The sequence below is a fragment of the Microtus pennsylvanicus genome, chromosome 11, assembly GCF_037038515.1.
Source record: "Microtus pennsylvanicus isolate mMicPen1 chromosome 11, mMicPen1.hap1, whole genome shotgun sequence".
NCBI lineage: Eukaryota > Metazoa > Chordata > Mammalia > Rodentia > Cricetidae > Microtus > Microtus pennsylvanicus.
The window spans coordinates 391,768-413,487 of record NC_134589.1 but is presented as its reverse complement, the minus strand read 5'-3'; the positions used below and the strand labels follow the sequence as shown (position 1 = coordinate 413,487).

At 47.6% G+C, this 21,720-nt stretch overlaps 1 protein-coding gene across 1 annotated transcript in view; it reads left to right on the top strand.

Moving 5' to 3' along the window:
* Positions 1 to 21,720, top strand: part of Tbcd (tubulin folding cofactor D) — a 162,197-nt gene that overhangs the window by 91,618 nt on the left and 48,859 nt on the right. Inside the window, exons 14-15 of the mRNA XM_075989722.1 lie at positions 4,761 to 4,917; positions 13,156 to 13,213. Of these exons, the coding sequence (XP_075845837.1) occupies positions 4,761 to 4,917; positions 13,156 to 13,213 (215 nt within the window). The remainder of the gene's footprint in view (positions 1 to 4,760; positions 4,918 to 13,155; positions 13,214 to 21,720) is intronic.

Below are 21,720 nucleotides of genomic sequence, written 5' to 3'. Positions count from 1 at the left end.
GGAGCCACCAGGTGTCCTCCGAACAGTAAGTAGGGTCACACCCTGACAAAGTCTGTCAGGGTGTCCTGTTGGTGGATATAGACCCATTCCTTGAGTTTCCTGTGACTGGCTATGTCAGTAGTCTCTGAAAAGGGCTAGTTTCCACACTTATCTCACTTCAACGTGGAGACAGAAACCTGGGCTCTCTGGCCAGGCTGGGCACTGCGGTGTGTGTGGTACGTGTCTCTCCGGGGAGGCACCGCGTCTGTGTAGGAGAGAAGTGAAGTGGACATGGAGAGTCCTGACACGGCTGCTTACAATCATCTGTCTGGAAATTGGTTTTGTCCTATGGAGTGATACGTTGACAGCACATTCAGATTTCCCTGAGGCCAGAGGCTGGCTGGCTGGCCTTGCCCAGAGCGTCCAGGCTCTGGAGCCCCAGGGACTCGAGCTGGCAGTGACACCACATATACGAACACTGCCCTCCCACAGGTGCCACAGCCAATTTTCCTGACATTGTTTGCTCCCTAGTGGGCAGCCCTGTTAATTAACAGAGTGTGAATTTGAGCTGTATACTGGCAAACTGGGAGCAGTTCCAGGTCAGTCAGGCCTGTTTCAGTAGAACAGCTGACAACTTTTTCAGCATTGCCCATTGGATATAGGTAAGTCGAGATGATCATAGTTATAATTCCTAGTCCACAGCAGCCATGGTGGTTTTCTTTTGCTGGGTTTATATTTAACCGTCAGCGCTATATTTGGGGAAACATCGGGTGTGTACAGGAGTAATAGTCTGTCAGATACTGGGTTCGCTTCTGGCTTGATGCTTCCTGCTCCAGAGAGTCTGCCTGCTGATGTGCCTCTTCCCTGGGGTGTAGAGGAACCCTGTAGGGTACGGGAGTCTCTGGGACGTACTTAGGAATGATCTAGCTTGGGAAACAGGTTACCAAAAGCCAGCCCAGCGCCAGGGAGAGGTCCTGCCTTCACTGTTAGAAGCCTTTGTGCAAGCCCGTGGGAGGCCTGTCCCTTTCTGAATGGAGATGGGGGTCGGGTAGTTGGGAAAAGGAGGAGAGGAGGGAGGGGAAACTGATTGGTATGTAAAATAAATGAAAAAAAGTTATTTAAATTAAAAAAAAAAGCGTGATCCCCACTGGAGCCAGCCTTTGTTTGTAACCACAGGGTGTTTCTGGTTTGATGGGAGATGGCATTGGGCTGAGTTCTTGAAATATAGGAGCTGCTTCTGTGGATAGGGCCAACTTGGAGATTGGCTGTGAAGAGACCTTGGGATGACCACTTACTGGGCCCACACTATCCCCAAGACTTCATTGTAGCCACTTACACGGAAAACTGTTGGGAAGATGGGCTCTGTGTTGGACATCTAGAGGGACATCTGTCCCAAGTCAGGGGATAGGCTTTATTTGGTGTTCTTATCAGGACCACACTGGGTAACCTAGCATCTGCATGAGGCCTCAATGCACACTGCGTTGCTTCCCTTAGGATGTATGTGTCCAGGCCTCTTGCCCATCACTTGTCCTGTGCACACTTTACAGCTTCCCTGAAATACCACAGCTATATGAAACATATTCCATTGATCCATAACTACGTTTGATATTTATATAGAAAAACCCTTAGAATCAAAAAAGTAGAGATTTGGTTTTATAACATTGATAGTTCTTCAAGCTTTTTTTTTTTGGCCTATATTTACTCCTAGGTGCTATTTTCTGGTTGACAATCGCACATGCAGGAGATGGGTACCTCCCCAAACACACCTTAGTGGTGCCGTTCTTCCCACTGTTGTGGACACAGGGTTGGCACTTGTGTGGTCAGGATGTAGAATACGCGGGTGGGGGTTTCTGAGGGCGGCATGCATGCCATCCCTTTGGAGTCCCTGGGCACTGTCATGTTCTCTGTGTCTGCTGTTGCTCTTTGACGAACTCCTTTGATTTGTCTGCCAGCTGTGAATCTTACCTTGATGGCCTTCAGTGTTTGTGGCCAGCTTTTGTAAGTAAGGGTGATCACTGAACCCCAGTTGCTTTGGAACCTCCTGCCATGTTATTGGACACATGGCTATGGGCGCTGCTAGAACTATGATCCCAGCAGGATATTCCTCCGTCCCTCTTTAGGTATGGCACTGGGAATTGAACCCAGGCCCTCACACATTCTAGGCCCCTATGGGCTCTCCCACTGAGCCATATTACTAGTCCTCCAGCCCTGTTTTAAACACATTGTTAAAGTACCAGTGAGAGCTGTCTAGCATTCCTTGCTGCAGAATGGCTATCTATCTGGGTGGGATCAAGAAACTGGGACTTTAGCATGCTCTTTTAGAAAAGTCCATTCACCTTTGCATTGTAAAAATCAAGTTTTTTCTTCAGTTTTTCTCTGTCGCATTTTCCATTACCACTTTTAAGAGTCTTTTAAAAATTAACTCTCAGTCTTCTTATTAAATTCCGGACTGTTGGGGTGGCTTAGATAAAGGCATTTACTATCAGCCCTGACAACCAGAGTTTGCTCCATGGATCTCACATGGTGGAAGGAGAGAACTAATTCTGAAGGTTGTCCTCTGCCCTCCACACGTGCACGGCACTCGTGTACCCATCCACAACCCTCCTACACACAGTAAATAAATTTCTTACATGATTCAGTAAATATAATGTTTAACCTTTAAGAAGCGTTCAATCTTTAATAGGCAACTCTTCACAAATACATGAATACACAGAACAGATACAGTAACATTTGTTTTTATTATTTTTTGTGTGGTGTGTGTATGTGTGTGTATGTGTGCCTGTGCACACATTATGTGTGTTTGTGGAGGCCAGAGGTCAATTTTGGGTGTCTTCTCTATTTATTTTGTTTTTTGTTTGTTTGTTTTCCAAGACAGTTTCTCTATGTTGCCATGGCTGTCCTGGAACTTGCTCTGTAGACCAGACTGTTCTTGAACTCACAGAGATTCGCTTGCTTTTGCCTTTTAGGTACTGGAATTAAGGGCGTGCACCACCACTGCCTGGCTCTACTTTATTTTTTAATATAAGGTTCTTCACTCAGTCTGGAATTGCACCTATTTGACGAGATTAGCTGTCCAGCAAGTCCTCTTATCCTGGCCTCTCCAGTGCTAGGGTTACAAGTGTGAGACACTATGCCTGGCTTTTTACGTGTGGACTGGGGATCTGAACTTAGGTCCTCAGTGTTGCATGGCAAACACTTTATTGACTGAGCTGTTTCCTCAGTCCTTATTTAATTAATTATTTGTGGGCATATGACTGTTGTGCACAGTATAATTTTCCTTACCAATCATTCCCTTGATGAATACCCAGGTTGGTTCTATAACTTAGCTGTTTTGGACAGTGCTGCAAATAAACATTGACGAATGTGCTGGACATGGTGCCAGACACCTTTAATCCCAGCAGTTGTGAAACTGAGGTAGGCTAGCCTAACTTGATCTACATAGCAAGTTCCAGGCCAACTAGAGCTACACAGTGAGACCCTGTCTCGTATAAAACAAAACAAAAAACGTTGATAAACAAGTATCTTTGTGATATGTTAACCTAGGTCCTTGAAGAAAATACCCAGGAATGCTATAAATTTAATGTTCCAGCATTCTTGAACATATCTTAAAATGCTCTCACCTCCTTATATCAACTGCTGTGTGTGTGTGTCTGTCCGTCCATATGGATGTATGTCTCTTACTCTGTCTCTGTGTGTGCATGTATATCAGTTACTTGGTTGAATATTTCCACCAGAACCAGAAGAAGAATTCATGTGTCTTTATCTCTTGGCTACTATAGACGTTTCGGATGGTGAAACAGATAATCCTATGCACACAGGACCACTAGGACTGGCTTCTGTGTCTGGATCCTCAGTCCTGGGACTTCCAGGGCCCCTCTGGTCCAGGCTCTGTGGTGTCTCCACCCTTTCCTGAGGTTGTTGAAATCTTGTCCTGTGGCTTCACATCCTTCTGCCTCACTTGTGGGTGTCACCATCACTCTCCATAAATGCATGACCCTTTCTATCCTGGAGTGAGCTTCTGAGATTTGCATGCTCTTGGTATGGCCACAAACTTGGGAGCCTGGTTGTGGTTATTGCTTTGAAGAACCATCATTTCTTTGTGTGATTCTTGGGAAACTCAAAAATACCTCTTTGCCTTTGAGCTGGTGGACTTCTTTCATTTCAGGGGTTTGTTCTGAGCAGATTTTGATTTTTTTCTTTTTTCATTTTTAAAATTGATTTTATTGAGCTATACATTTTTCTCTGCTCCCCTCTCTTTCTCTCCCCTCCCCTTCCACCCTGTCCCATGGCCCCCATGCTCCCAATTTACTCAGGAGATCTTGTCTTTTTCTACTTCCCATGTACATTAGATCCACGTATGCCTCTCTTAAGGTCCTCTTTGTTGTCTAGGTTCTCTGGGATTGTGAATTGTAGACTGGTTTTCTTTGCTTTATGTCTAAAAACCACTTATTGTGAGTAGGTATGATATTTGTCTTTCTGGGTCTGGGTTACCTCACTCAATATGATGTTTTCTAGCTCCATTTATTTGCCTGCAAATTTCAAGATGTCATTTTTTTTCTGCTGTGTAGTACTCCATTTTGTAAATGTACCACATTTTCCTTATCCATTCTTTGGTCGAGGGGCATCTAGGTTGTTTCCAGGTTGCTGCTATGAACATAGATGAGCACATGTCCTTGTGGTGCGATCGACAGGTTTTGATTCTCGTAGGCCTGTGCATGGCCTGTCTCTGACCCTGCCTCATGATGTGCCACCAGCTGCTCTTTGCTTCTGTCTTCTGCCAGTTGTCACGGTGATCCTGAAGGCACTGACCTACGATGAGAAGCGGGGCGCCTGCAGCGTGGGTGCCAACGTCAGGGATGCCGCCTGCTACGTGTGCTGGGCTTTCGCACGCGCCTATGAGCCTCAGGAGTTGACTCCTTTCGTGACTGCCATTTCCAGGTAAAGCCTGTTGGTTGTGCTGAGGGGTGATGGTGACATGAAGGAGATTTACCTCAGGCAAACGTCCTATCTGCCTTGAACTGCTCTCCTCAGATAACCCGTTCTCAACAACTACCTGCCAGTCCCAGCATTGCTGGAATCTTGTGGAATGGGACATGATGTGGGATTTCCCTCTGTGTGCTATGATTACCATTGATTAATAAAGAACTGCTTTGAGCCTATGGCAGGGCAGAACAGAACTAGGCAGGGAAAGCTAGGCTGAATGCTGGGAGAAAGAGGGCAGAGTCAGAGAGAAGCCATGTAGCCCCACGGAGTCCGATGGAACTTTGCTGGTAGGCCTTTGCTGATAGGCCACGACCTCGTGGTGATGCACAGATTAATGGAGATGGGTTAAATTGAGATGTAAGAGTAAGCCAATAAGATGCTAGAGCTAGTGGACCAAGCAGTGATTTAAATAATACAGTTTCTGTGTGATTATTTAGGGGCTAAGCAGCTGGAAACCAACAAGCGGCCTCCTTACAACAGGGGCAGGATCTGCTGGGTGGGGAGATAGGGTTCCAAGCACCACTGTCCAGGAAAACAAATGGGTTCTGGGTCCCACTTCAGGGAGATGCGATGGAACCGAGTAAAGCTCAGTCACTAGAATACCATGGAACCCCTTCTGCTAGTGACTCTGGAGCCTCCAGCAGCTGTCCCACAGTGTGCTGAGGATAGAGCAAACCATAGGCCTTGTCCTAGTGTGCATGGATAGACTTCGACAAAGAGGACCCATTATGATGTTCACACCATGATAAATACAATGAGCTGCTTGGCATCCTCCCTTGACTTCTCAGAAAGGAACAGAATGAAGCTCAAACTCAAAGAAAGTTGGTTCCCCCTCCCACCCCAGCGTTATGTGCCAATTGCTGCTCAAAACTGAAGAGACACTTGTACTGAGGACCCATTTGTCCTGCATCTTTCAAAGGGATAGGAAAAAAAAAAATACTGAAAGTCAGGCAGAAAAGCCCTGGTACTATCCCAGAGGCATGGAGCTCCAGAAGCCACTAAACGCGTATTTAGAGCCTACAGACCCAAGCTACTACCCCTGCACGTGGGACTGTACTCTTCCATGGCCAGAGGTACTGGAGTCTGGTGACCCAGCACCCGTCACTCCACTTCTAAGGGTGCTTCCTTGCCTCACAGAGGTCTCCAATACTGTTTATATCACAAGTTGCTGAATGAAAGTGCAAGTCACACAACTTAGGAAATCAGGACAGACAAAATCAGCCTCAGAAAAAAAAAAACAGATATTTCTACATTCCAGAACTCTGAAAGTGTGAGCCTGGACCCCAAGTATCATCCCCATGGTGCTACTCGCCCCCTCACCTCATTCTAAGGCACACCTCCAGAATATTCCTCCTGGACATCTCAACTGGAACTCCCTGCTATCAGAAAGGAGCATCTCAGGACCTGCATCATTTTATGGGGCATAAGTACATACTGACGGTGCACCACTCATAGGAACATGACGTAAGCAGGATTACCAGGAAGCTTGCAGGAGCCCAGGTGCACAGCTCACGGGGAACATGATGTAAGCAGGATTGTCAGGAAGCTTGCAGGAGCCCAGCTGTCCAAGGTCTTCTGCTGAGCTTTGGGCCCTATCCATGGTGGTGACCTCTCTGCTTCCTACTCGACTGCCATACAGATGTGTCCTCTCTTTGCTGTTTATGTGGCTTTGAAGGAGGTTCTTGCAACTGCTTTCTTGTCCTTTTCTTCAAATTTCTGGCAGTATACAGTATAAGTAGAAAAAAGGTTTTCTCCTGTGCTCAGCTGTCCCAGAGCCGGGCAGCTTCTTCAGATTGATGTCCTCTTGCTTAGCTCCACAGGGCTCTGTCAGGTGGCTAGCTGCGGTCATTGCCCAGTTTTTTCCTGAGGATGAAAAGAGGATAGAGCCTTAAGCAGGAGATATGTGCGAGCCAGGTGTGACCCTGTCATGGCACTGATGAACGCCAGATTGTGAAGGACTGGGAGGGACCTTGGCTTTGATGTGCAGGAGCCTCCTGCTTCGAAGTGAAAACAGTCCTTACAGATCCCACTTAGTTTAACAGTTTTGATCAGAAGAGCAGCAGACTTACAGAATCCAGGAGGTAGGAAGGCAGGATGGCCTGATGGAGGAATCGGAGTGATGCCAATGGGTGCTGGCCTGCTGGCTTGGGAGCATGTAGCCATGTGGAGAGGCAGTGTGTGGCTATCTCCCCATTCTCTTCTGTTAAATGTGGGTACCAAGGCCATGCTGCTGCCTTCTGAAGGTAAGAGGTACAAATGAGAGGTTCCAGTCAGCTTCCTCATGATTGGGGTCCCCGTGGGGCACCTGGTCCAGAGTGAAAAGCCAGAGTTACCCAGTTCCCACCAGAGCTCCTGTCTTCACTTAGTGTTGTAGGACTTGTGCCACAGCCGCGATTGAGCTCCGGGTGGGCTTCGTAAAGGACATGAGCAGTCTTTGGAAAACATGGCTGATAGGCATGAGCAGCCCTGAAGTCGGCTGCTGTGACCTGGTGCTGTGGCTGCAGGTGGAGCTTTGGGCTCTGTCCTGTCTTCTCTAACCCTAGCTTCTCTCACACCCAGAACAGTACGGTGAGCAGCTTCCATAGCTGCTAAAGGAACTCGGGACCTTTTGTTTCGGGGTTGTCCTTTCCTGCACATCAGAGCCGAGGGTCCCTCCCATCCTTCAGTCTCCTGGCAGTTCACCAGTGCCTGGTCAGGGTCACACCTAGTGCTGCACCTGTCTCCTCCTCAGCGTTCCATCCCCTTTTCATTCTCAGGAAAAAATGCACACTGATGCACACTCGAAGGTGGCCCAGATTGAGCGTGGCCTTTCCAGAGCTTGTGTGGACTGCGGTTGCTGAGTGTGAGGTGTCCCATGGGGAGATGTGAGGTCCTCTTCCTGTTGGGTTGAGATTTTGGGTGTGGTGTGGAGAACGCTGCTTCTGTCAGGACTCTGGGTGAGCACAGAAGTGGCCTTAGCTTTACCCACAGCTCAGTCTCTGGAATGACCTAACTTTCCTGGCCCGGGAGTAGTTGGTATGCAGCCGTGTCTAGCTGTAGCCTTTAGAAACTCTTGTGTTTCTTGGGCCTAGGAGAGGTTGGACTTGCTGACATGTGGGAAAAGCCCGAGGGGTTGATGAGGAGCTCATGCCTGTGTGTTGCACATGGAAACTGCAGCCGTCTGGCCTCAGGACTGCTGGCTGTCTCTCTCACAGCCTCCTGCTTCTCCTAAGCTGGCAGTCAGCTGCTCTGGAGTTTCTTCTGAGAAGGCTTCTCTGGCTCCTTTGCCCACACCTGCCTCTCATGGGCAACAGTGCCCTTTGGAGCTGAGCTGCTGCAGGTTTCTAGCCGGTCGGACAGGTTCTGAGGAACTTGTGCCTGGCCCTTTCTGGCCCATCTGACTCCAGGCATCAGTGGGGGAGGGCACCTGGTGAGTCAGGTGCGCCAGTAAGCTTGGGGCATGCACTACCTCCCGCCTGGAGCTCTGTGTCTGAGTATCGGTCGGGTGTGCCCTGCAGACTTGCTTGCAAGGTTTGTCATGGGTGACCATGCTCTTTAATTATCAGGTTTTAAGCCCATTAATTCCAGCACATGATAAAATCTTGGTATCTTTACTTTCACAAACCCCTCCGTGTATCTTGTAAAAGTGCAGTTGAGATCCAAATATAGTTCCCAGAATAAACAGAAACATCTGTCAGAAAGAACCAGGGAGGCCTTGGTGCCCGATGCAGAGATAGCCACTAACCCTTTCTAAGCTTGGCCGAAGAAACAGGATCAGTTGTTCTTCCCCCTCCCAGTGCTGACTCTGCTTTGAAAATGTTAAGGGCAAATTTTTATCGTTTTGAAATAGTTTTGATCGACTCTGAAAACCATCTTTCCTTGGCTTTGAGCAAACACAGGTGGAGAAGGTCTGACTGTTCTGTGCCACACACCTGGCTTCCTGAAAACCCCAGTGCAGTGGCAGCAAGATGTGGAGCGAAAATGCACTGGGATGGCTGTATATCACCTAGATGAGTCTTTCTAACCAAAGTCAGGATCTGATCTACAGGAAAGAAAAGAAAGCAAACCTGCTGCCGCTGCCAGGGTGCTCTGCCTGTCACCTTCTAGTGATTGCCTCACCTGAAACTCTTTTGTAAGCTGAGCTCCTGTTGACGTTCACTCCGCCCAGGCACAGGCCCGCCCATGCCAGGGGCAGCTCCTGACTCTCACCTCCACTGTGCAAACCGGCCAGGCAGCGTGGGCTGCCTGTGAACTGCCTGGGATTGGCTCTGTAGGATCTCTTCCTCCAGGGCAAGATTGTCCTGGAAAAAAAAAAATCAGGAAATAGCAAGCATTGCTCAAAGCTATGTCTTGGTCTCCTCCGCCTCTGAATGGCCCAGCTCTCAGAGAAGGGAAAGCTGCTGTAGCCAGGATGGGGCAGCAATCAGGCTGTGACCCCAGAGTACATGAACCTTCTGCTTACGGCTTAGGGAAATTCAATAAAACACAGGGCTTATATTTTAATGCGATTTACAACTTAAAAAGCCACAGATGGACGATGAATTATTAGTCTTCTCTGCGTCAGTATGGAAGTGCCGTCATTTGCCAGGTAGCCGCAAGTATGCTTGCTTTTGAGTGCTACATAGTATCATACAAATGAAAAAAAGATGAGTTTGGGGTAAATGCTGTTCTCACGGCACATGCTGAACTGAGGGATAAGACTGTGGGAAAGCAGAGAAGCAGGCTGAGGCATGCCACTTTCCCTTGGCCTGAAAAAGGATCCCTTCCCAGTGAATCCCGGTGAGCTGTCACGCAGCTTCCCCAGGGAAGTCAGGCAAGTGGGCATACCCACCAGCACCTCTCCCAGATGGTGGGTTTCACCGTGGGTGCCAGGTGTTGTAGTGACATTCACACAGGGTCACCCTGCCGAGGATGACTGGGGCCCAGGCGGAGGTTAGTACGCATGAGGACAGTGATGTAGGAAGGTGATTTCCTAACCCTTTGCTCTTGAAACATCTTCGTATATTTAAATACTGCAGTCTTGTTCTAAAGTTAGGAAAACAGTTTTAAGGAAGCTAATCTGGAGCTGGAGAGTGGCTCAGTGGACAAAAGTACTGGCTGCTCTTTTAGAGGACTTGAGTTAATTCCTGGCCTTCACGTGGTAGCTCACAACTGTGACTGTAGTCCCAGGGAATCTGAAGCCCTCTTCTGGCTTCTTCAGGCTCAGCACACAGGTGATACACAGACACAAGCAGACACACACACAAACACACGAATAAAAAGTTAAAAAAAGATTTTAGCCCAGATTAAAGTGTTTAAACACCTTTACTCATAAGTGCATGCAAATTTGTTTTAGTTAACCTGAAGGTGTTACTTACAAAGCAGCATTTTCCAACTATTGTTACATCTACTTCAGTATAATCTCAAGTTTTATGAAACATGTAAATTCTGATTCATGCCTATAATCATAGCACTTGAGAGGCTAAGGCAGGAGACTCACCATGAGTTCAAGGCTCACCTGGGCTTCAGAAAGAAAGACTGTCAATGAAGCAGTGACTTTTAAGGCATTTAATGCTCAAGGAAAAGCTAACTTGGTGGTAGTGTAGGAGGCTGTTGCTTCTCATGGCTTCTGATACCTGCTGCACATGGGTTTCCTCTGATGAGAGTCCTGTAATGACTCCGACTCCATGTCCCAGTCCTTCGGACTTATGGCTCATTTTACTTGCTCACACCTTGGAGAGGTCTGCATGGAACAGCCTGTGTATGTTCACTGTCAGAGACCAAGAGGACGGTCACCAGCAAACTCGCTGCCTTGAGAAGAATAGTTGAAATATTCCTGTGCTCTGAGGAGCGTGGTAACTGGGGCTTTTGTGAGCACACAGACCTGTCAAGGTGATTGTGGGGAGGATGGCCCCATAAGGAAAATTGTTGGGCAGGCCTGCTGCAGCTTCTCCCACTGGATATGGTCCCCATGGGAGGAGCTGCTACTTGGGGCTTCTTGTGTTGGTGCTGAGCACAGAAGAGATGCCTTCATTTACGTGTGCAGTACTCCCTCGGCCTCCCACACACCTGAGAAGGACAAGTGGAGTTGGGAGAAGGCCCCAGTAGGGGTTCCCCTAACTCTACCACCTTATCAGGTCTCATCTGCAGCTGTAAAGTTACCTAGTAACCTATAGAAAGTGTTTTAGGAAAAAGGTGAATTGGGTACAGCCTTGTCCCTAGGAGGAAGGAAGTAAAACATTGAAGCTAAAGCTCAGGTCAGCCTCGCTCACTGCATGCTCCCTGCATGCCCACTACATGCTCACTATATGCTCACTGCATGCCCACTACATGCTCACTGCATGCCCACTACATGCTCACTGCATGCCCACTACATGCTCACTGCATGCCCACTACATGCTCACTACATGCTCACTGCATGCCCACTACATGCCCACTACATGCCCACTACATGCTCACTGCATGCCCACTACATGCTCACTGCATGCCCACTACATGCTCACTGCATGCTCACTGCATGCCCACTACATGCCCACTACATGCCCACTACATGCTCACTACATGCTCACTGCATGCCCACTACATGTCCACTACATGCTCACTGCATGCCCACTACATGCTCACTGCATGCCCACTACATGCCCACTACATGCTCACTGCATGCCCACTACATGCCCACTACATGCCCACTACATGCTCACTGCATGCCCACTACATGCCCACTACATGCCCACTACATGCTCACTACATGCTCACTGCATGCCCACTACATGTCCACTACATGCTCACTGCATGCCCACTACATGCTCACTGCATGCCCACTACATGCCCACTACATGCTCACTGCATGCCCACTACATGCCCACTGCATGCCCACTACATGCTCACTGCATGCTCACTGCATGCCCACTACATGCCCACTACATGCCCACTGCATGCTCACTGCATGCCCACTACATGGTTGGGAAAGTTGAGAATGAGGTCGAGAAAGACATACTTGGCTGGTCCTTGATCCATAGGTCTCGCACCTTGCTGTTTCCTGAGAATATCCCTGGGGCTTCTCCTGGACCAAGGAGAGAAATCCTAGATGGGGAAATGCTTCCCTGAGAAGGGTTCCCCTTGAGGATGGGACCCATGGCAGTAACTGATGACTGCAGGAGAGGTGAGAGACATGAGATGTGGAGGAGCAAGGACTCTCTAGATTCTGACAGTAATAAAGTTTGTTATATAAGAAAAAGACTTAGTTAAGACCTGTTGGGTGTCACGAGAGCTGGGGAAAGTTGGTTTGGTGTGGTGGTATTGCTTCTGGCTCTAGAAAAAGTTGAGACTTAACAGCTGCCTTCCATGTAGTGTTTCTGTGGTGACTGCTATAATCGGCTGACTGCCTGTTAACAGGTCACTCATTGCTATATCAAATACTTGAAGGACACTTCTTTGTAAAGAAAAGGCTTATTTTGACTTGTGGCCTGGGTCTGAGGTCAGGAGGCTGTATGTAGTGGTGGCCTTCTTGCATGAGGATCACCAGAAGATCCAGTCTTGGTCTCCATCCCGTTGACTTCATCTAATGATATAGACAGTGCTCGCTCCATTGTGCCTCACACTGGGTTGAGGCCTGTGAGCACTGTGGAAGCCATAAGGTTGGGTGCTTCCCAGGCGCAGGCTGCCTGCAGGGCGCATGGAGCTCTGTTGCTGTTAGTGTGTGGAGGAGGTAGTGTCAGCCATGCACTTGTGACCGTTTGTCTGTCTGCTGTCAAGTCCTATCCCGCACCATTTGTTTTTGCATTTTGTCGAGCACATGTGATCCCAGGAGGGCAAAGACATTTTTCTCCAAGGTACTAGAGGCTCAGGACATTTGTTAGGGCTGGGGCTATAACTCTTGCTATCTTCGAGGTCACTCTAGGAACTTTGAGCTTCCCGCTGTCGCTGTCCGAGAGGCTCACTCAGGGCAAGTGAACAGTGGGAGGATGTCACATGGTCTGTGCCCCTTCCTATGCATGTGGAGGGCCGAAAACAAGCTTGGTGTCATCAACAGGAGTTCTGTCCACTCCTTTAAGACAGAGTCTCCTGTGGGCCTGGTGTTCAGCCGTTAGGCTAGACTGGCTGGGGTTATTAGCATGCACTGCCTCACCAACATTATATGAGGGATCTCATGCAAGACAAGCAGTTTATTGACTGAGTTATTTTCCCAGCCCTTGCATATTTCATTTTAATTAACCATTTTCCTTGTTTTTACAGTGCGCTGGTCATTGCCGCCATCTTTGACCGAAACGTGAACTGCAGAAGAGCTGCCTCTGTAAGTTCCATTGTCCCCGGAGCATTCCCTTCCTGGAGCTGGGGGTGTAACTGTGGCTAATGTCCTGCAGGTGGGCCTCTGTCCCCCTGGAAAACCCATTCCCCTGGGCAAAGGAGATCAGAGGAAAGAGCCCAGTAAAGCAGTCGCCACAGTAACATTTGTAGGGCTTTTACTGTGGAATTCACGGGGAAGTCAGGGTTCAAGGCCTCCATCTAGTGCTGCCAAGAGAGCCACAGCCAGCTGTGGTGAAATACCTTGAACAAGTACGGGTGAACAGGTTTCTGTTCGTTACCCAGACCAAGTTCAGGGTGACTCTACCCTAAATGGCCTGGCAGGACTGGTCCAGGAATGACAGAACAGGGCACTGCAGGTTTATGCTTCAGGAAGAGCTGTTACTAAGCTGCGTTTATCTCTGCTTTCCTGTCCACATCGGAATGGATCTCCTTGGGTGGGCTTTGGCCTCATAGCTGACCGTGGGCCTTGTGTTTTGAGCTCAGTTACCCAGGTCCCGTGAGATCAGCTTTTTGGGGTGGGTTTGGGTAGACTGTGTGTCAATAGGGGTGTTGACTAGGGCCATTGATGAGACCAAAGTCTCATGAATTACAAAGGGAAGAGACTGAGATGTTGCCCGCGTGGGGATGTTGCAGTTCTAGCTGACTCCACACATAACTGGCCGTTGTGGTCAGTTACTGAGGCCAGGTCTGTGAGTGCTGTGGGAGGCCACAGCTGATCCAGGCTCTGTCAGGAGCGCTGTGGTGTCTTAGCAGTCTGAACCCGAGCCTTCCTTTCATAGATGGGCCAGCAGTTGAACACATTTGGGGTGCTCAGAAACATAGGTGAAGCCTGTGGGTGAAACTTGCTGTTTGTTGTGAGATGTGTGGGTTTGGGAGTTCCCATGTTTTGAGCTCTGAGGCTCTGCATTCTCATAGAGACAGATTGAGTAGCATTTGACTGTAGCTGCTCTGAGACTAAGGGAAAGGGAGGGTGCTGGTGCACAGGTGGGGTCGGTTAGTACCAATAAGGTCTCCAAACTGTGGGAGGCCTGTGATTGAGTAGGCAGTGTTGCAGATGTGGGTGGGATTTGTTAGTACCAATGAGATCTCCAAACTATGGGAGGCCTGTGACTGAGTAGGCAGTGTTGCAGATGTGTTCTGTGGGATAGGAGCCGGGCCTTAGAGTAGGACGGAGAGGAGACCTCTGAAGTCATGGAACTGAGGAAAAGGGAGACTTACCCGGCTCTGCATGTCAGCAGGGGCTTCCTGTTTAGCAGGCTGAGAAGTTCTTTCCTGTAGCTTCTTTCATTTTATTCATGTTTTAAAATCATGAATAGGTATTCGACTTTGATGTAATCAAGTGGTCTTTGGCTTGTGTCTTTTTCTGTGGTATACTGTGTGGTTCCTTTTCAGACTTTGAAATAATCTTTCCGTTCTAGTGTAATTTCCACTCATGTGTAGACCCTTCTTTATGTTATTAGTGTTCTCAGAAAAAGAATTTCTGAATCTGTTCATGGGGGTTATTAATCTTTTGTTCAGGTATTTTTGTCTGCAGTTTGACTGAAGATGAACTAACACATTGAGGGTGCAGAAGTATTTCTCTTTTATTTTGTACCATAGTTTTTAAGAGATTGATGTTTTTCTACTTTAATTATTTGGTAGTATTTGAAGAACCTATCTAGGCATTTTTTTTTTGAAAAAATTTCCACTGTTTGCTTTTGTTTTTACTGATTACAGAGTTGCCCACCTTCCTTGTTTCTCAGGTCAAGTCTTCTGTGTTGTTAAGTGTAAACAGAGACTGTTCTTTCATTCCCAGCCACCCAGACCTGAATAATCACATAGAAACTATATTAATTACAACACTGTTTGGCCGACTCTAGCTTATTCCTAGCTCTTACATCTTAAATTAACCCATTTCTATCAATCTGTGTATCTCCAAGAGGCTGTGGCCTACTGGTAAAGTTCCTAAGGTTCCAGCGTGTCCTTCTCCTTCGGCAGCTACATGGCGTTTCCTTGACTCCACATACTCTCTGTATATATAGCTCTGTTTGGATTTCCCGCCTGACTCTACTCTGCTAAGCCATTGGCCGAAACAGCTTTATTCATTATCCAATAAAAGCAACCCATATACAGAAAGGTATCCCACATCAGTTAAGTGAAGTAACTTGGTGTTATCAAAGGCTTCAGCTGAATTCATCTTCTCTGTCACCGTGGTCCCTGTCTTCAGTAGCCTGTCCCAAGTGATGGAGTTTCTGTCTGTTACCTGACTTCTGGCTGCACTGCAGTAGGAATGCACGCAGGCCCTGAACCTAGTTCTATATATCCATTGCTGCATCAGCCGTGTGTTTGGCATGGGATCCAGCATATTGGGTACTCATATGTGAAGGCCTACTCTGGAGGGCTTAGAAGGCCTTGCTGTTCAGTACTGGTCATGGGATCTCAGCCAATGGGTCATGCTTCTGGTGTTCTGGTCATGGGATCTCAGCCAAGGGGTCATGCTTCCGGTGTTCTGGTCAGGTGATCTTTGAGGTCTTGCTGTCTCAGGATGCCCGACTGTGGTCTTTCATGACTGCTGTTGGCTCTCTGCCTACACCTGTACCAAGAAGCAGCCAGAATGCAAGCAGCCTGCCCAGAGTCCTTTAAAACTGTCACCAGCCCAGAGGGACTCCACTTTGTCTGCAGTTAGTAGGCTCAGTGCTTTCTTGGGAGGTCTTAGTGGCCTTGCTCTCATAGTTAACTGTTAGGCAAAGTCTATATTAAATCTGAACTAATGTATTTTTGTGTTTTCTTTATTATTTTCTGTAACCTAGGACATATTTATGGGAAACAGTAATAAAATCAAAGCCCTGTGGCTTTATGTGACCTGGGATGAAGTGAGACCATCATTCATCATTATGTCCCGGCAATGCTTACGCATGCATGGCCAGCCCGTTGGTGGCGGCTCTCCAGTTGTTCCTACTCTGGGCAGTCCTACATGCCTTTGTTATTGCGATACCCAAGGTTCCAGTCTTCCTTTATGCTGACTATCCAGCATTCTTTGAGTCTTCCTCTTTGCCTTATCCTGTGCACTCTTCCAAGCAGTGCTGTCTTCAGGTATCTGCCGTCATTCATTCTCATAACACGGCCAAAGTATCTCAAGCGCCATTGCCATATCCTGTAGTTTACTTCCTTCTGCAGATGGAGATGTTTCTGAACATTATACAGTCTGTCTCTTCATGTGACGTCTAGTATCCTCCTGAGGCATGCTGTCTCAAACACATGAAGCCGCTGTTCTGACAAGTGTTTCATTTTCTGGGTTTCAGAGTTGTAAAGAAGGCAACTCAAGACAAGCATCTCATATACTTGTAATTTTGTTGTTGTTATGTCTCTTGCGGACCAAACTTTTCCTAGTGCCTGCAATGCAGCCCTTGCTATCCCTATCCACCTCCACCTCTTGCTGTCTAAAATAGTTCCTTCCATTCAACTGAGGTTTCCTCCCAGATAGGCAAAGTTGACTATTAGCTTGAGGTTCTGATTCTTTATTACAACGTTAAAATCCTTGTGCGCCCTTCCCAAGTGTTGTATCTCAGTCTTCTCGATGTTTACTTTCATACAAGGCTTTCACTTACTTCCAGCACTCTATTTCCCATGGCCTGCAGCTTGTTTGGACTTTCAGCAAGTAGTGCTGTATCATTGATGAAACAGAAGTTATTGATTTGCACACCACCTATCTGCACACCTATCTCCTCGTCCTCCATGGCTCATGCTGTTATTAATTCCAGGAATATATTAAAGAGTGTTGGGATAGGATGCATCCCTGCAACACTCCTATGATTGTCTTAAACTGACCACTTAGTTCTCCACAGACTTTGACTGATGCAAAGGTATCTTTATAGGCATTTTCTAGTATCCTTATGGTTTTCTCTGTGTACCTGTAGAACCTCATTGTTTTCCAAAGTCCTTTCTTCCAAATGCTATCAAATGTCTTCCTGAAGTCGATATAACAGACATGACTTTTCCAAATTCTTGGCATTTTTCTGCCAGTTGCCTCAAAGTGAAGATCTGATCAATTGTGCTCCTGTTAGCTCTGAATGCTCACTAGGCCTCTGCTAGGACTTCCTCTGTTCTGCCCTTGATCCTTCGCAGGATAATGGGGAAGGTCTTGCTGCTGTGGCACAACAAACTAATACCCCTGTAATTTGAGCAGTCCAGCTTGTCCTTCTTGTGTATGGGAATTATGGCTGAGTGCTTCTATTCCGTGGGAATCACTTCGTGTTCCCATGTCTCTCTGAAGAGTCTGAGAAGTGCCTTGGCCCCTGAGCCTACTGTAGCCGCCTCCAGCTCCTCCACCATGATGTCATCCACTCCCGGACCTGTGTTTCGCTCTCTTGATAACTTCCTCTGTCTTTCTCCTGTCAATATTTAATATTTTCTCATCGTCTCTGATGTTTGAGTGTCTGCTGAAGTGTTTCTCGTTGTAGTCTGCGTTGACAGCATTAGGGTCATGGTACAGGGTGTCAAAGTATTGTCTCCATCTTTGCTTTACTTCCCCTGGTTCTATTAATAAATGACCTTGCCCATCTCTAATCACCCAAACTGAGGAGCATATCTGGCAGTTATCCGTCTGATAGCTTCACAGACAAGATGTGTTATTGTGGCGTCTGCCTCTTTGACCTCCCGCACGGGTAGTTGTGTTTGCTGCCTGCGGGTTGCTCTTTAGTTTCCTTCTCCCGCCGGGTTGACCGTCTCTGTAGTGAGTCATTCTGCTGGTGTTGCCCTTTTTGCCTAACCAAGCATCTCCTTGAAGCCTCCTGTAAAGCTCTCTTGATTTTCTTCCATTCACTTTCTATGTTTGTAAACAGTTGTTTAATGATTTCCCTCATCTTGTTTTCAGCGAGTCTCTTAGCTCTCTCCACACAGCTGGGTCCATTGTTTATGTTCGATCCTGCAGGTCATCTTGCCTGGCATGCCTCTCCTAGGTTTCAGTTGAATGTTGGCCATAGAAGTTGGTGATCTGACCCCAAGTCAGCTGTTTTAGATGCCAGATAAGAGTTTCCTGCTGACCAGAATGTGGTCGGCTTGGCTGTATGTGTGTTTGTCAGGGGATTCCTACGTCCCGCATCTTGATGGTTTGGCCTGCTTGAATTTTGGGTTGGATTTGTACAAATCAGTTACATAGCAGAGGTCAGGCAGTCGTTCCCCGCTGGTTCCTTTGTCCGAATCCGTATGTTCCCACAACACTATAGTCCTTTCTTTCTCCAGATCCCACTCTTGCGCTGAAGTCACCCATAATCATTAGTGTCGTTCTTACGCACCCTGCTGACCTTGTTCTGTAGATCTGTGAAACTGTTGATGACATCATCTTCTGCTTCCGCTGTTGGCACGTATGCCTGTATGGTAGTTACTGGCTGTGTCATTGTCTGAAATCTGGCTGATACCATTCGGTCACTTACAGGTCTGTACCCGAGCAAGCATTTTTGGGCCAAACTGGATAGCACTAATGCTACACCTGCTGCGTGTTTTCCCCTCCACCTGAGTTGATAATCTTGTATCAGTTTACTACAAGTTCTTGTGTTCCTGTCCAATGCATTTCTGTCACGCCAGCGACATCCCACCTGAACTGACTGAGCTCATGCTTGAGCAAGCCGGCTCCCCCGACTGTGTTTAGTGTTCTCATGCTACAGGGCCCTGTTGTGGTGACTCTTTTTGGCGTGAGGAAGTGTCTTTCCTGTCCATTTCTGTTAGCTTCCCTCCCCGCTTTTGGCTTTAAGAAAGAAGAAGCACCTGTCCTGCGCTTAGGACATAGAGGTACTGGGCCCCGGTCAGGTTCTGGGGCTTTCACCCAGGTGTTTCTGTTGAACTTGTCCATGTTGGGTTTCGTGATCTGAGTTGATGAGGGTAATTGACAAGGTGAAATAAAACTCTGTAAATCCGTTTGTTTTTTCTTGAAGCTAAAACCCTATTAAACTAACAAGAAGTTCCTTGTGTTCCTTTTGAGTCCAGCGCTGTTTATCTAGTGATGTGGGATTTAAACACAGGGAAATGAAGGATGCCTACACTTGAGGCCCATTTGAAGACATAAAGGTTCTGAGTGCACTAAGAACTTCTTTCCAGGAAGCTGCTTCTTCAGGCAGCCGCTGCTCTGGGTGCTGCTTCAGCCTCTTGGCCGACACCTTTCCAGGGTTTCTCTTTCTGGGTGTGTGAGATGTCTGTTTACCTGGCCAGGATCCAGGAGGTGTGAGAAGCGAAGTGGCCAGACATTGCCAGTTCTGTGGCCTTACCTTGCAACTGTTGTCGGTGACCCCTCTCCTCTTCCTGGGTCCCTTGTCTGGTGGCCACAGTCCTTCTAAGGCAACAGGGCCTTTGGTTTGGATCCTCATGAGAGCTTCCTGTTGCCGGCTCTCTCTGGTGGTCAGCATGCAGGGGCTAGACAGTAGAGTCCTGGCATTGTTTGGTGGAAAGGATCAGTTACACATTGCTAACTACTCCAGGTTTTGCGTGCTAGATAGTGTCCAGCAGCTAGATGTGCTGCTGACTTTGCGAAGAGGCCTGTTCCTCTCCTGAGGACAGGCAGTGGGTGTGGCCCTCGTGGGAAATTTGGGATGAGGAGTGGAGAGGAAATGGAGGGGGCGAGGACAGGGGAGAGGGAGAGGGGGGGGATGGAAAGGGGGAGGCGAGAGGAGAGAGAGAGAGAGACTTTCACCCAGTATTTTATTTAATGTTTCATTCCAATTGTTTCTTGTGTTATTTTTTGCCTTTTATTTTGATATTCTTGAGGTTCACGTAGAGTTGTGAGAATACAGTAAAGTCTGCTACCCCTTTTCCTCAGGTCTCTACTGGGTAACATCATAGGTTATGTCTACCAACTCAGTAGTCTCAGTCAGAACTCTTGGTGTTCTGTGTCCTGTGTGTGTGGTTAGCTTCGTATGTCTGCATCTCATACATATGTGAGCCCCCTACAGTTAAGGCACACGGTAGTCATGACCACAGAGGTCCCTGCGTGATCCTTTTAAACATGGCTGCTTCTCTCTTCGCTGCTAGCAATCTTCAGTCCACCTTTCCAGCTTTGTAGTGCTGTTCTGTTGCTGAAGTAGCAGCCTTTGGGTCTGGTCTTCTCCCTGAGTGTGTCTAGTACGTTGGGAAATTCCTGGTCTTCACTTTCTACTGTGAGTGGGTTTGTTCTCTAACCGAGTCTTGGCTTTACCTGTAAACAGGCATTTGGGTTGCTGCTGACCCGGGATTATTATGAGCGCTTTCCTACAGATTGTGTGTGCACAGTTTCTGTTTCTTAGGGTGTATGCCTGGAGTACAGTTTCTGGGTCCCGTCTTCCAGTATGCTGCGAACTGTTCCCCTCATCTTTGCCGAGACGTGGTGGGGTTGCCTGGCTTCTTCCTGCTCTTACTTTTTGCTGATATGTGTGTGGTTTTAGTTTTCTTTTCTCTGATGATACTGAGTCTGTTTGGGGTGCTCATTTGCTTTCTGTGTCCACCTGAGTAAGATGTATTCTCAAGTCTCAGCCATTGTCTGATTGTATTGTTAGTCCTCACTGTTGAGTTTTGAGAGTTCTTTCTGCATTCTAGATTTTTGGCCTTTCTATTGGAGATGTGTTGCAGCCTAGTCTGTGGTTGTTTTCACCCTTCTCTTAGCGTCTCCGTGGACAGGAGTTTGCTATTGGAGTGAGGTTTCTGTCTTATTTATCTTTCTTTGGTGTGTGCTTTCAGTATCAAGGCTGCTAGCCACTCGACCCTGTCCCGGCATTCTTCTGTTTTCTGTCTGAGCTGAGCGTATATTCTGAAGTGATATCCACGTGGTCTGTCTTCATATTATGTTGGGTGATCCCCTAATCTTTTATTTTCAAGATGGTTTCCACATAAATCTTGAATTAGTTCTTACCTTGTGTGGAGATGTCCCTGCTTATAATTAAGGTGACACTGCATCTTTTTACATTACCCTTTTCCTGTGTTTCTTTCTTTCTTTAAGAATTGACAGCTGGGTAGTGGTGGTGCACGCCTTTAATCCCAGCACTCGGGAGGCAGAGGCAGGTGGACTTTTTGAGTTCGAGGCCAGCCTGGTCTACCGAGCAAGTTCCAGGATAGGCAGGACTACACAGAGAAACCTTGCCTCAAGAAAACAAAAACAAAAAGAAAAAGCAACAATCCCCTCCCCCCAATAAAGGAAAAAGAATTGACTGTAAGGAGCTGGAGCAGTAGCTGCTCTGCCAGAGAACCCCGCTTTGATTCTTAGCACCCACACAGTAGCTCACAACTACCCCTAACAATGTTCTGGGGGGTCCAGCTTCTGACCTCCCTGGGCACTCGGCATGTGTGTGATACGCATACACACAGGCAGATGAAACACTCATATATATATAGTAACTCTTCAAGGGGGGCAGTTTGCAAAAATTACAAAAAAGCCAGCAGCAAAAAGCAGCTCCTTTCCCATTTTAGAAGCGTGTGAGAGCCACCTGAGGGCCAGTCACCGAGTGTCTCCACCCTGCCATGAGGCTCTGTCCTGGAGTTGTTCCACATTTCTGT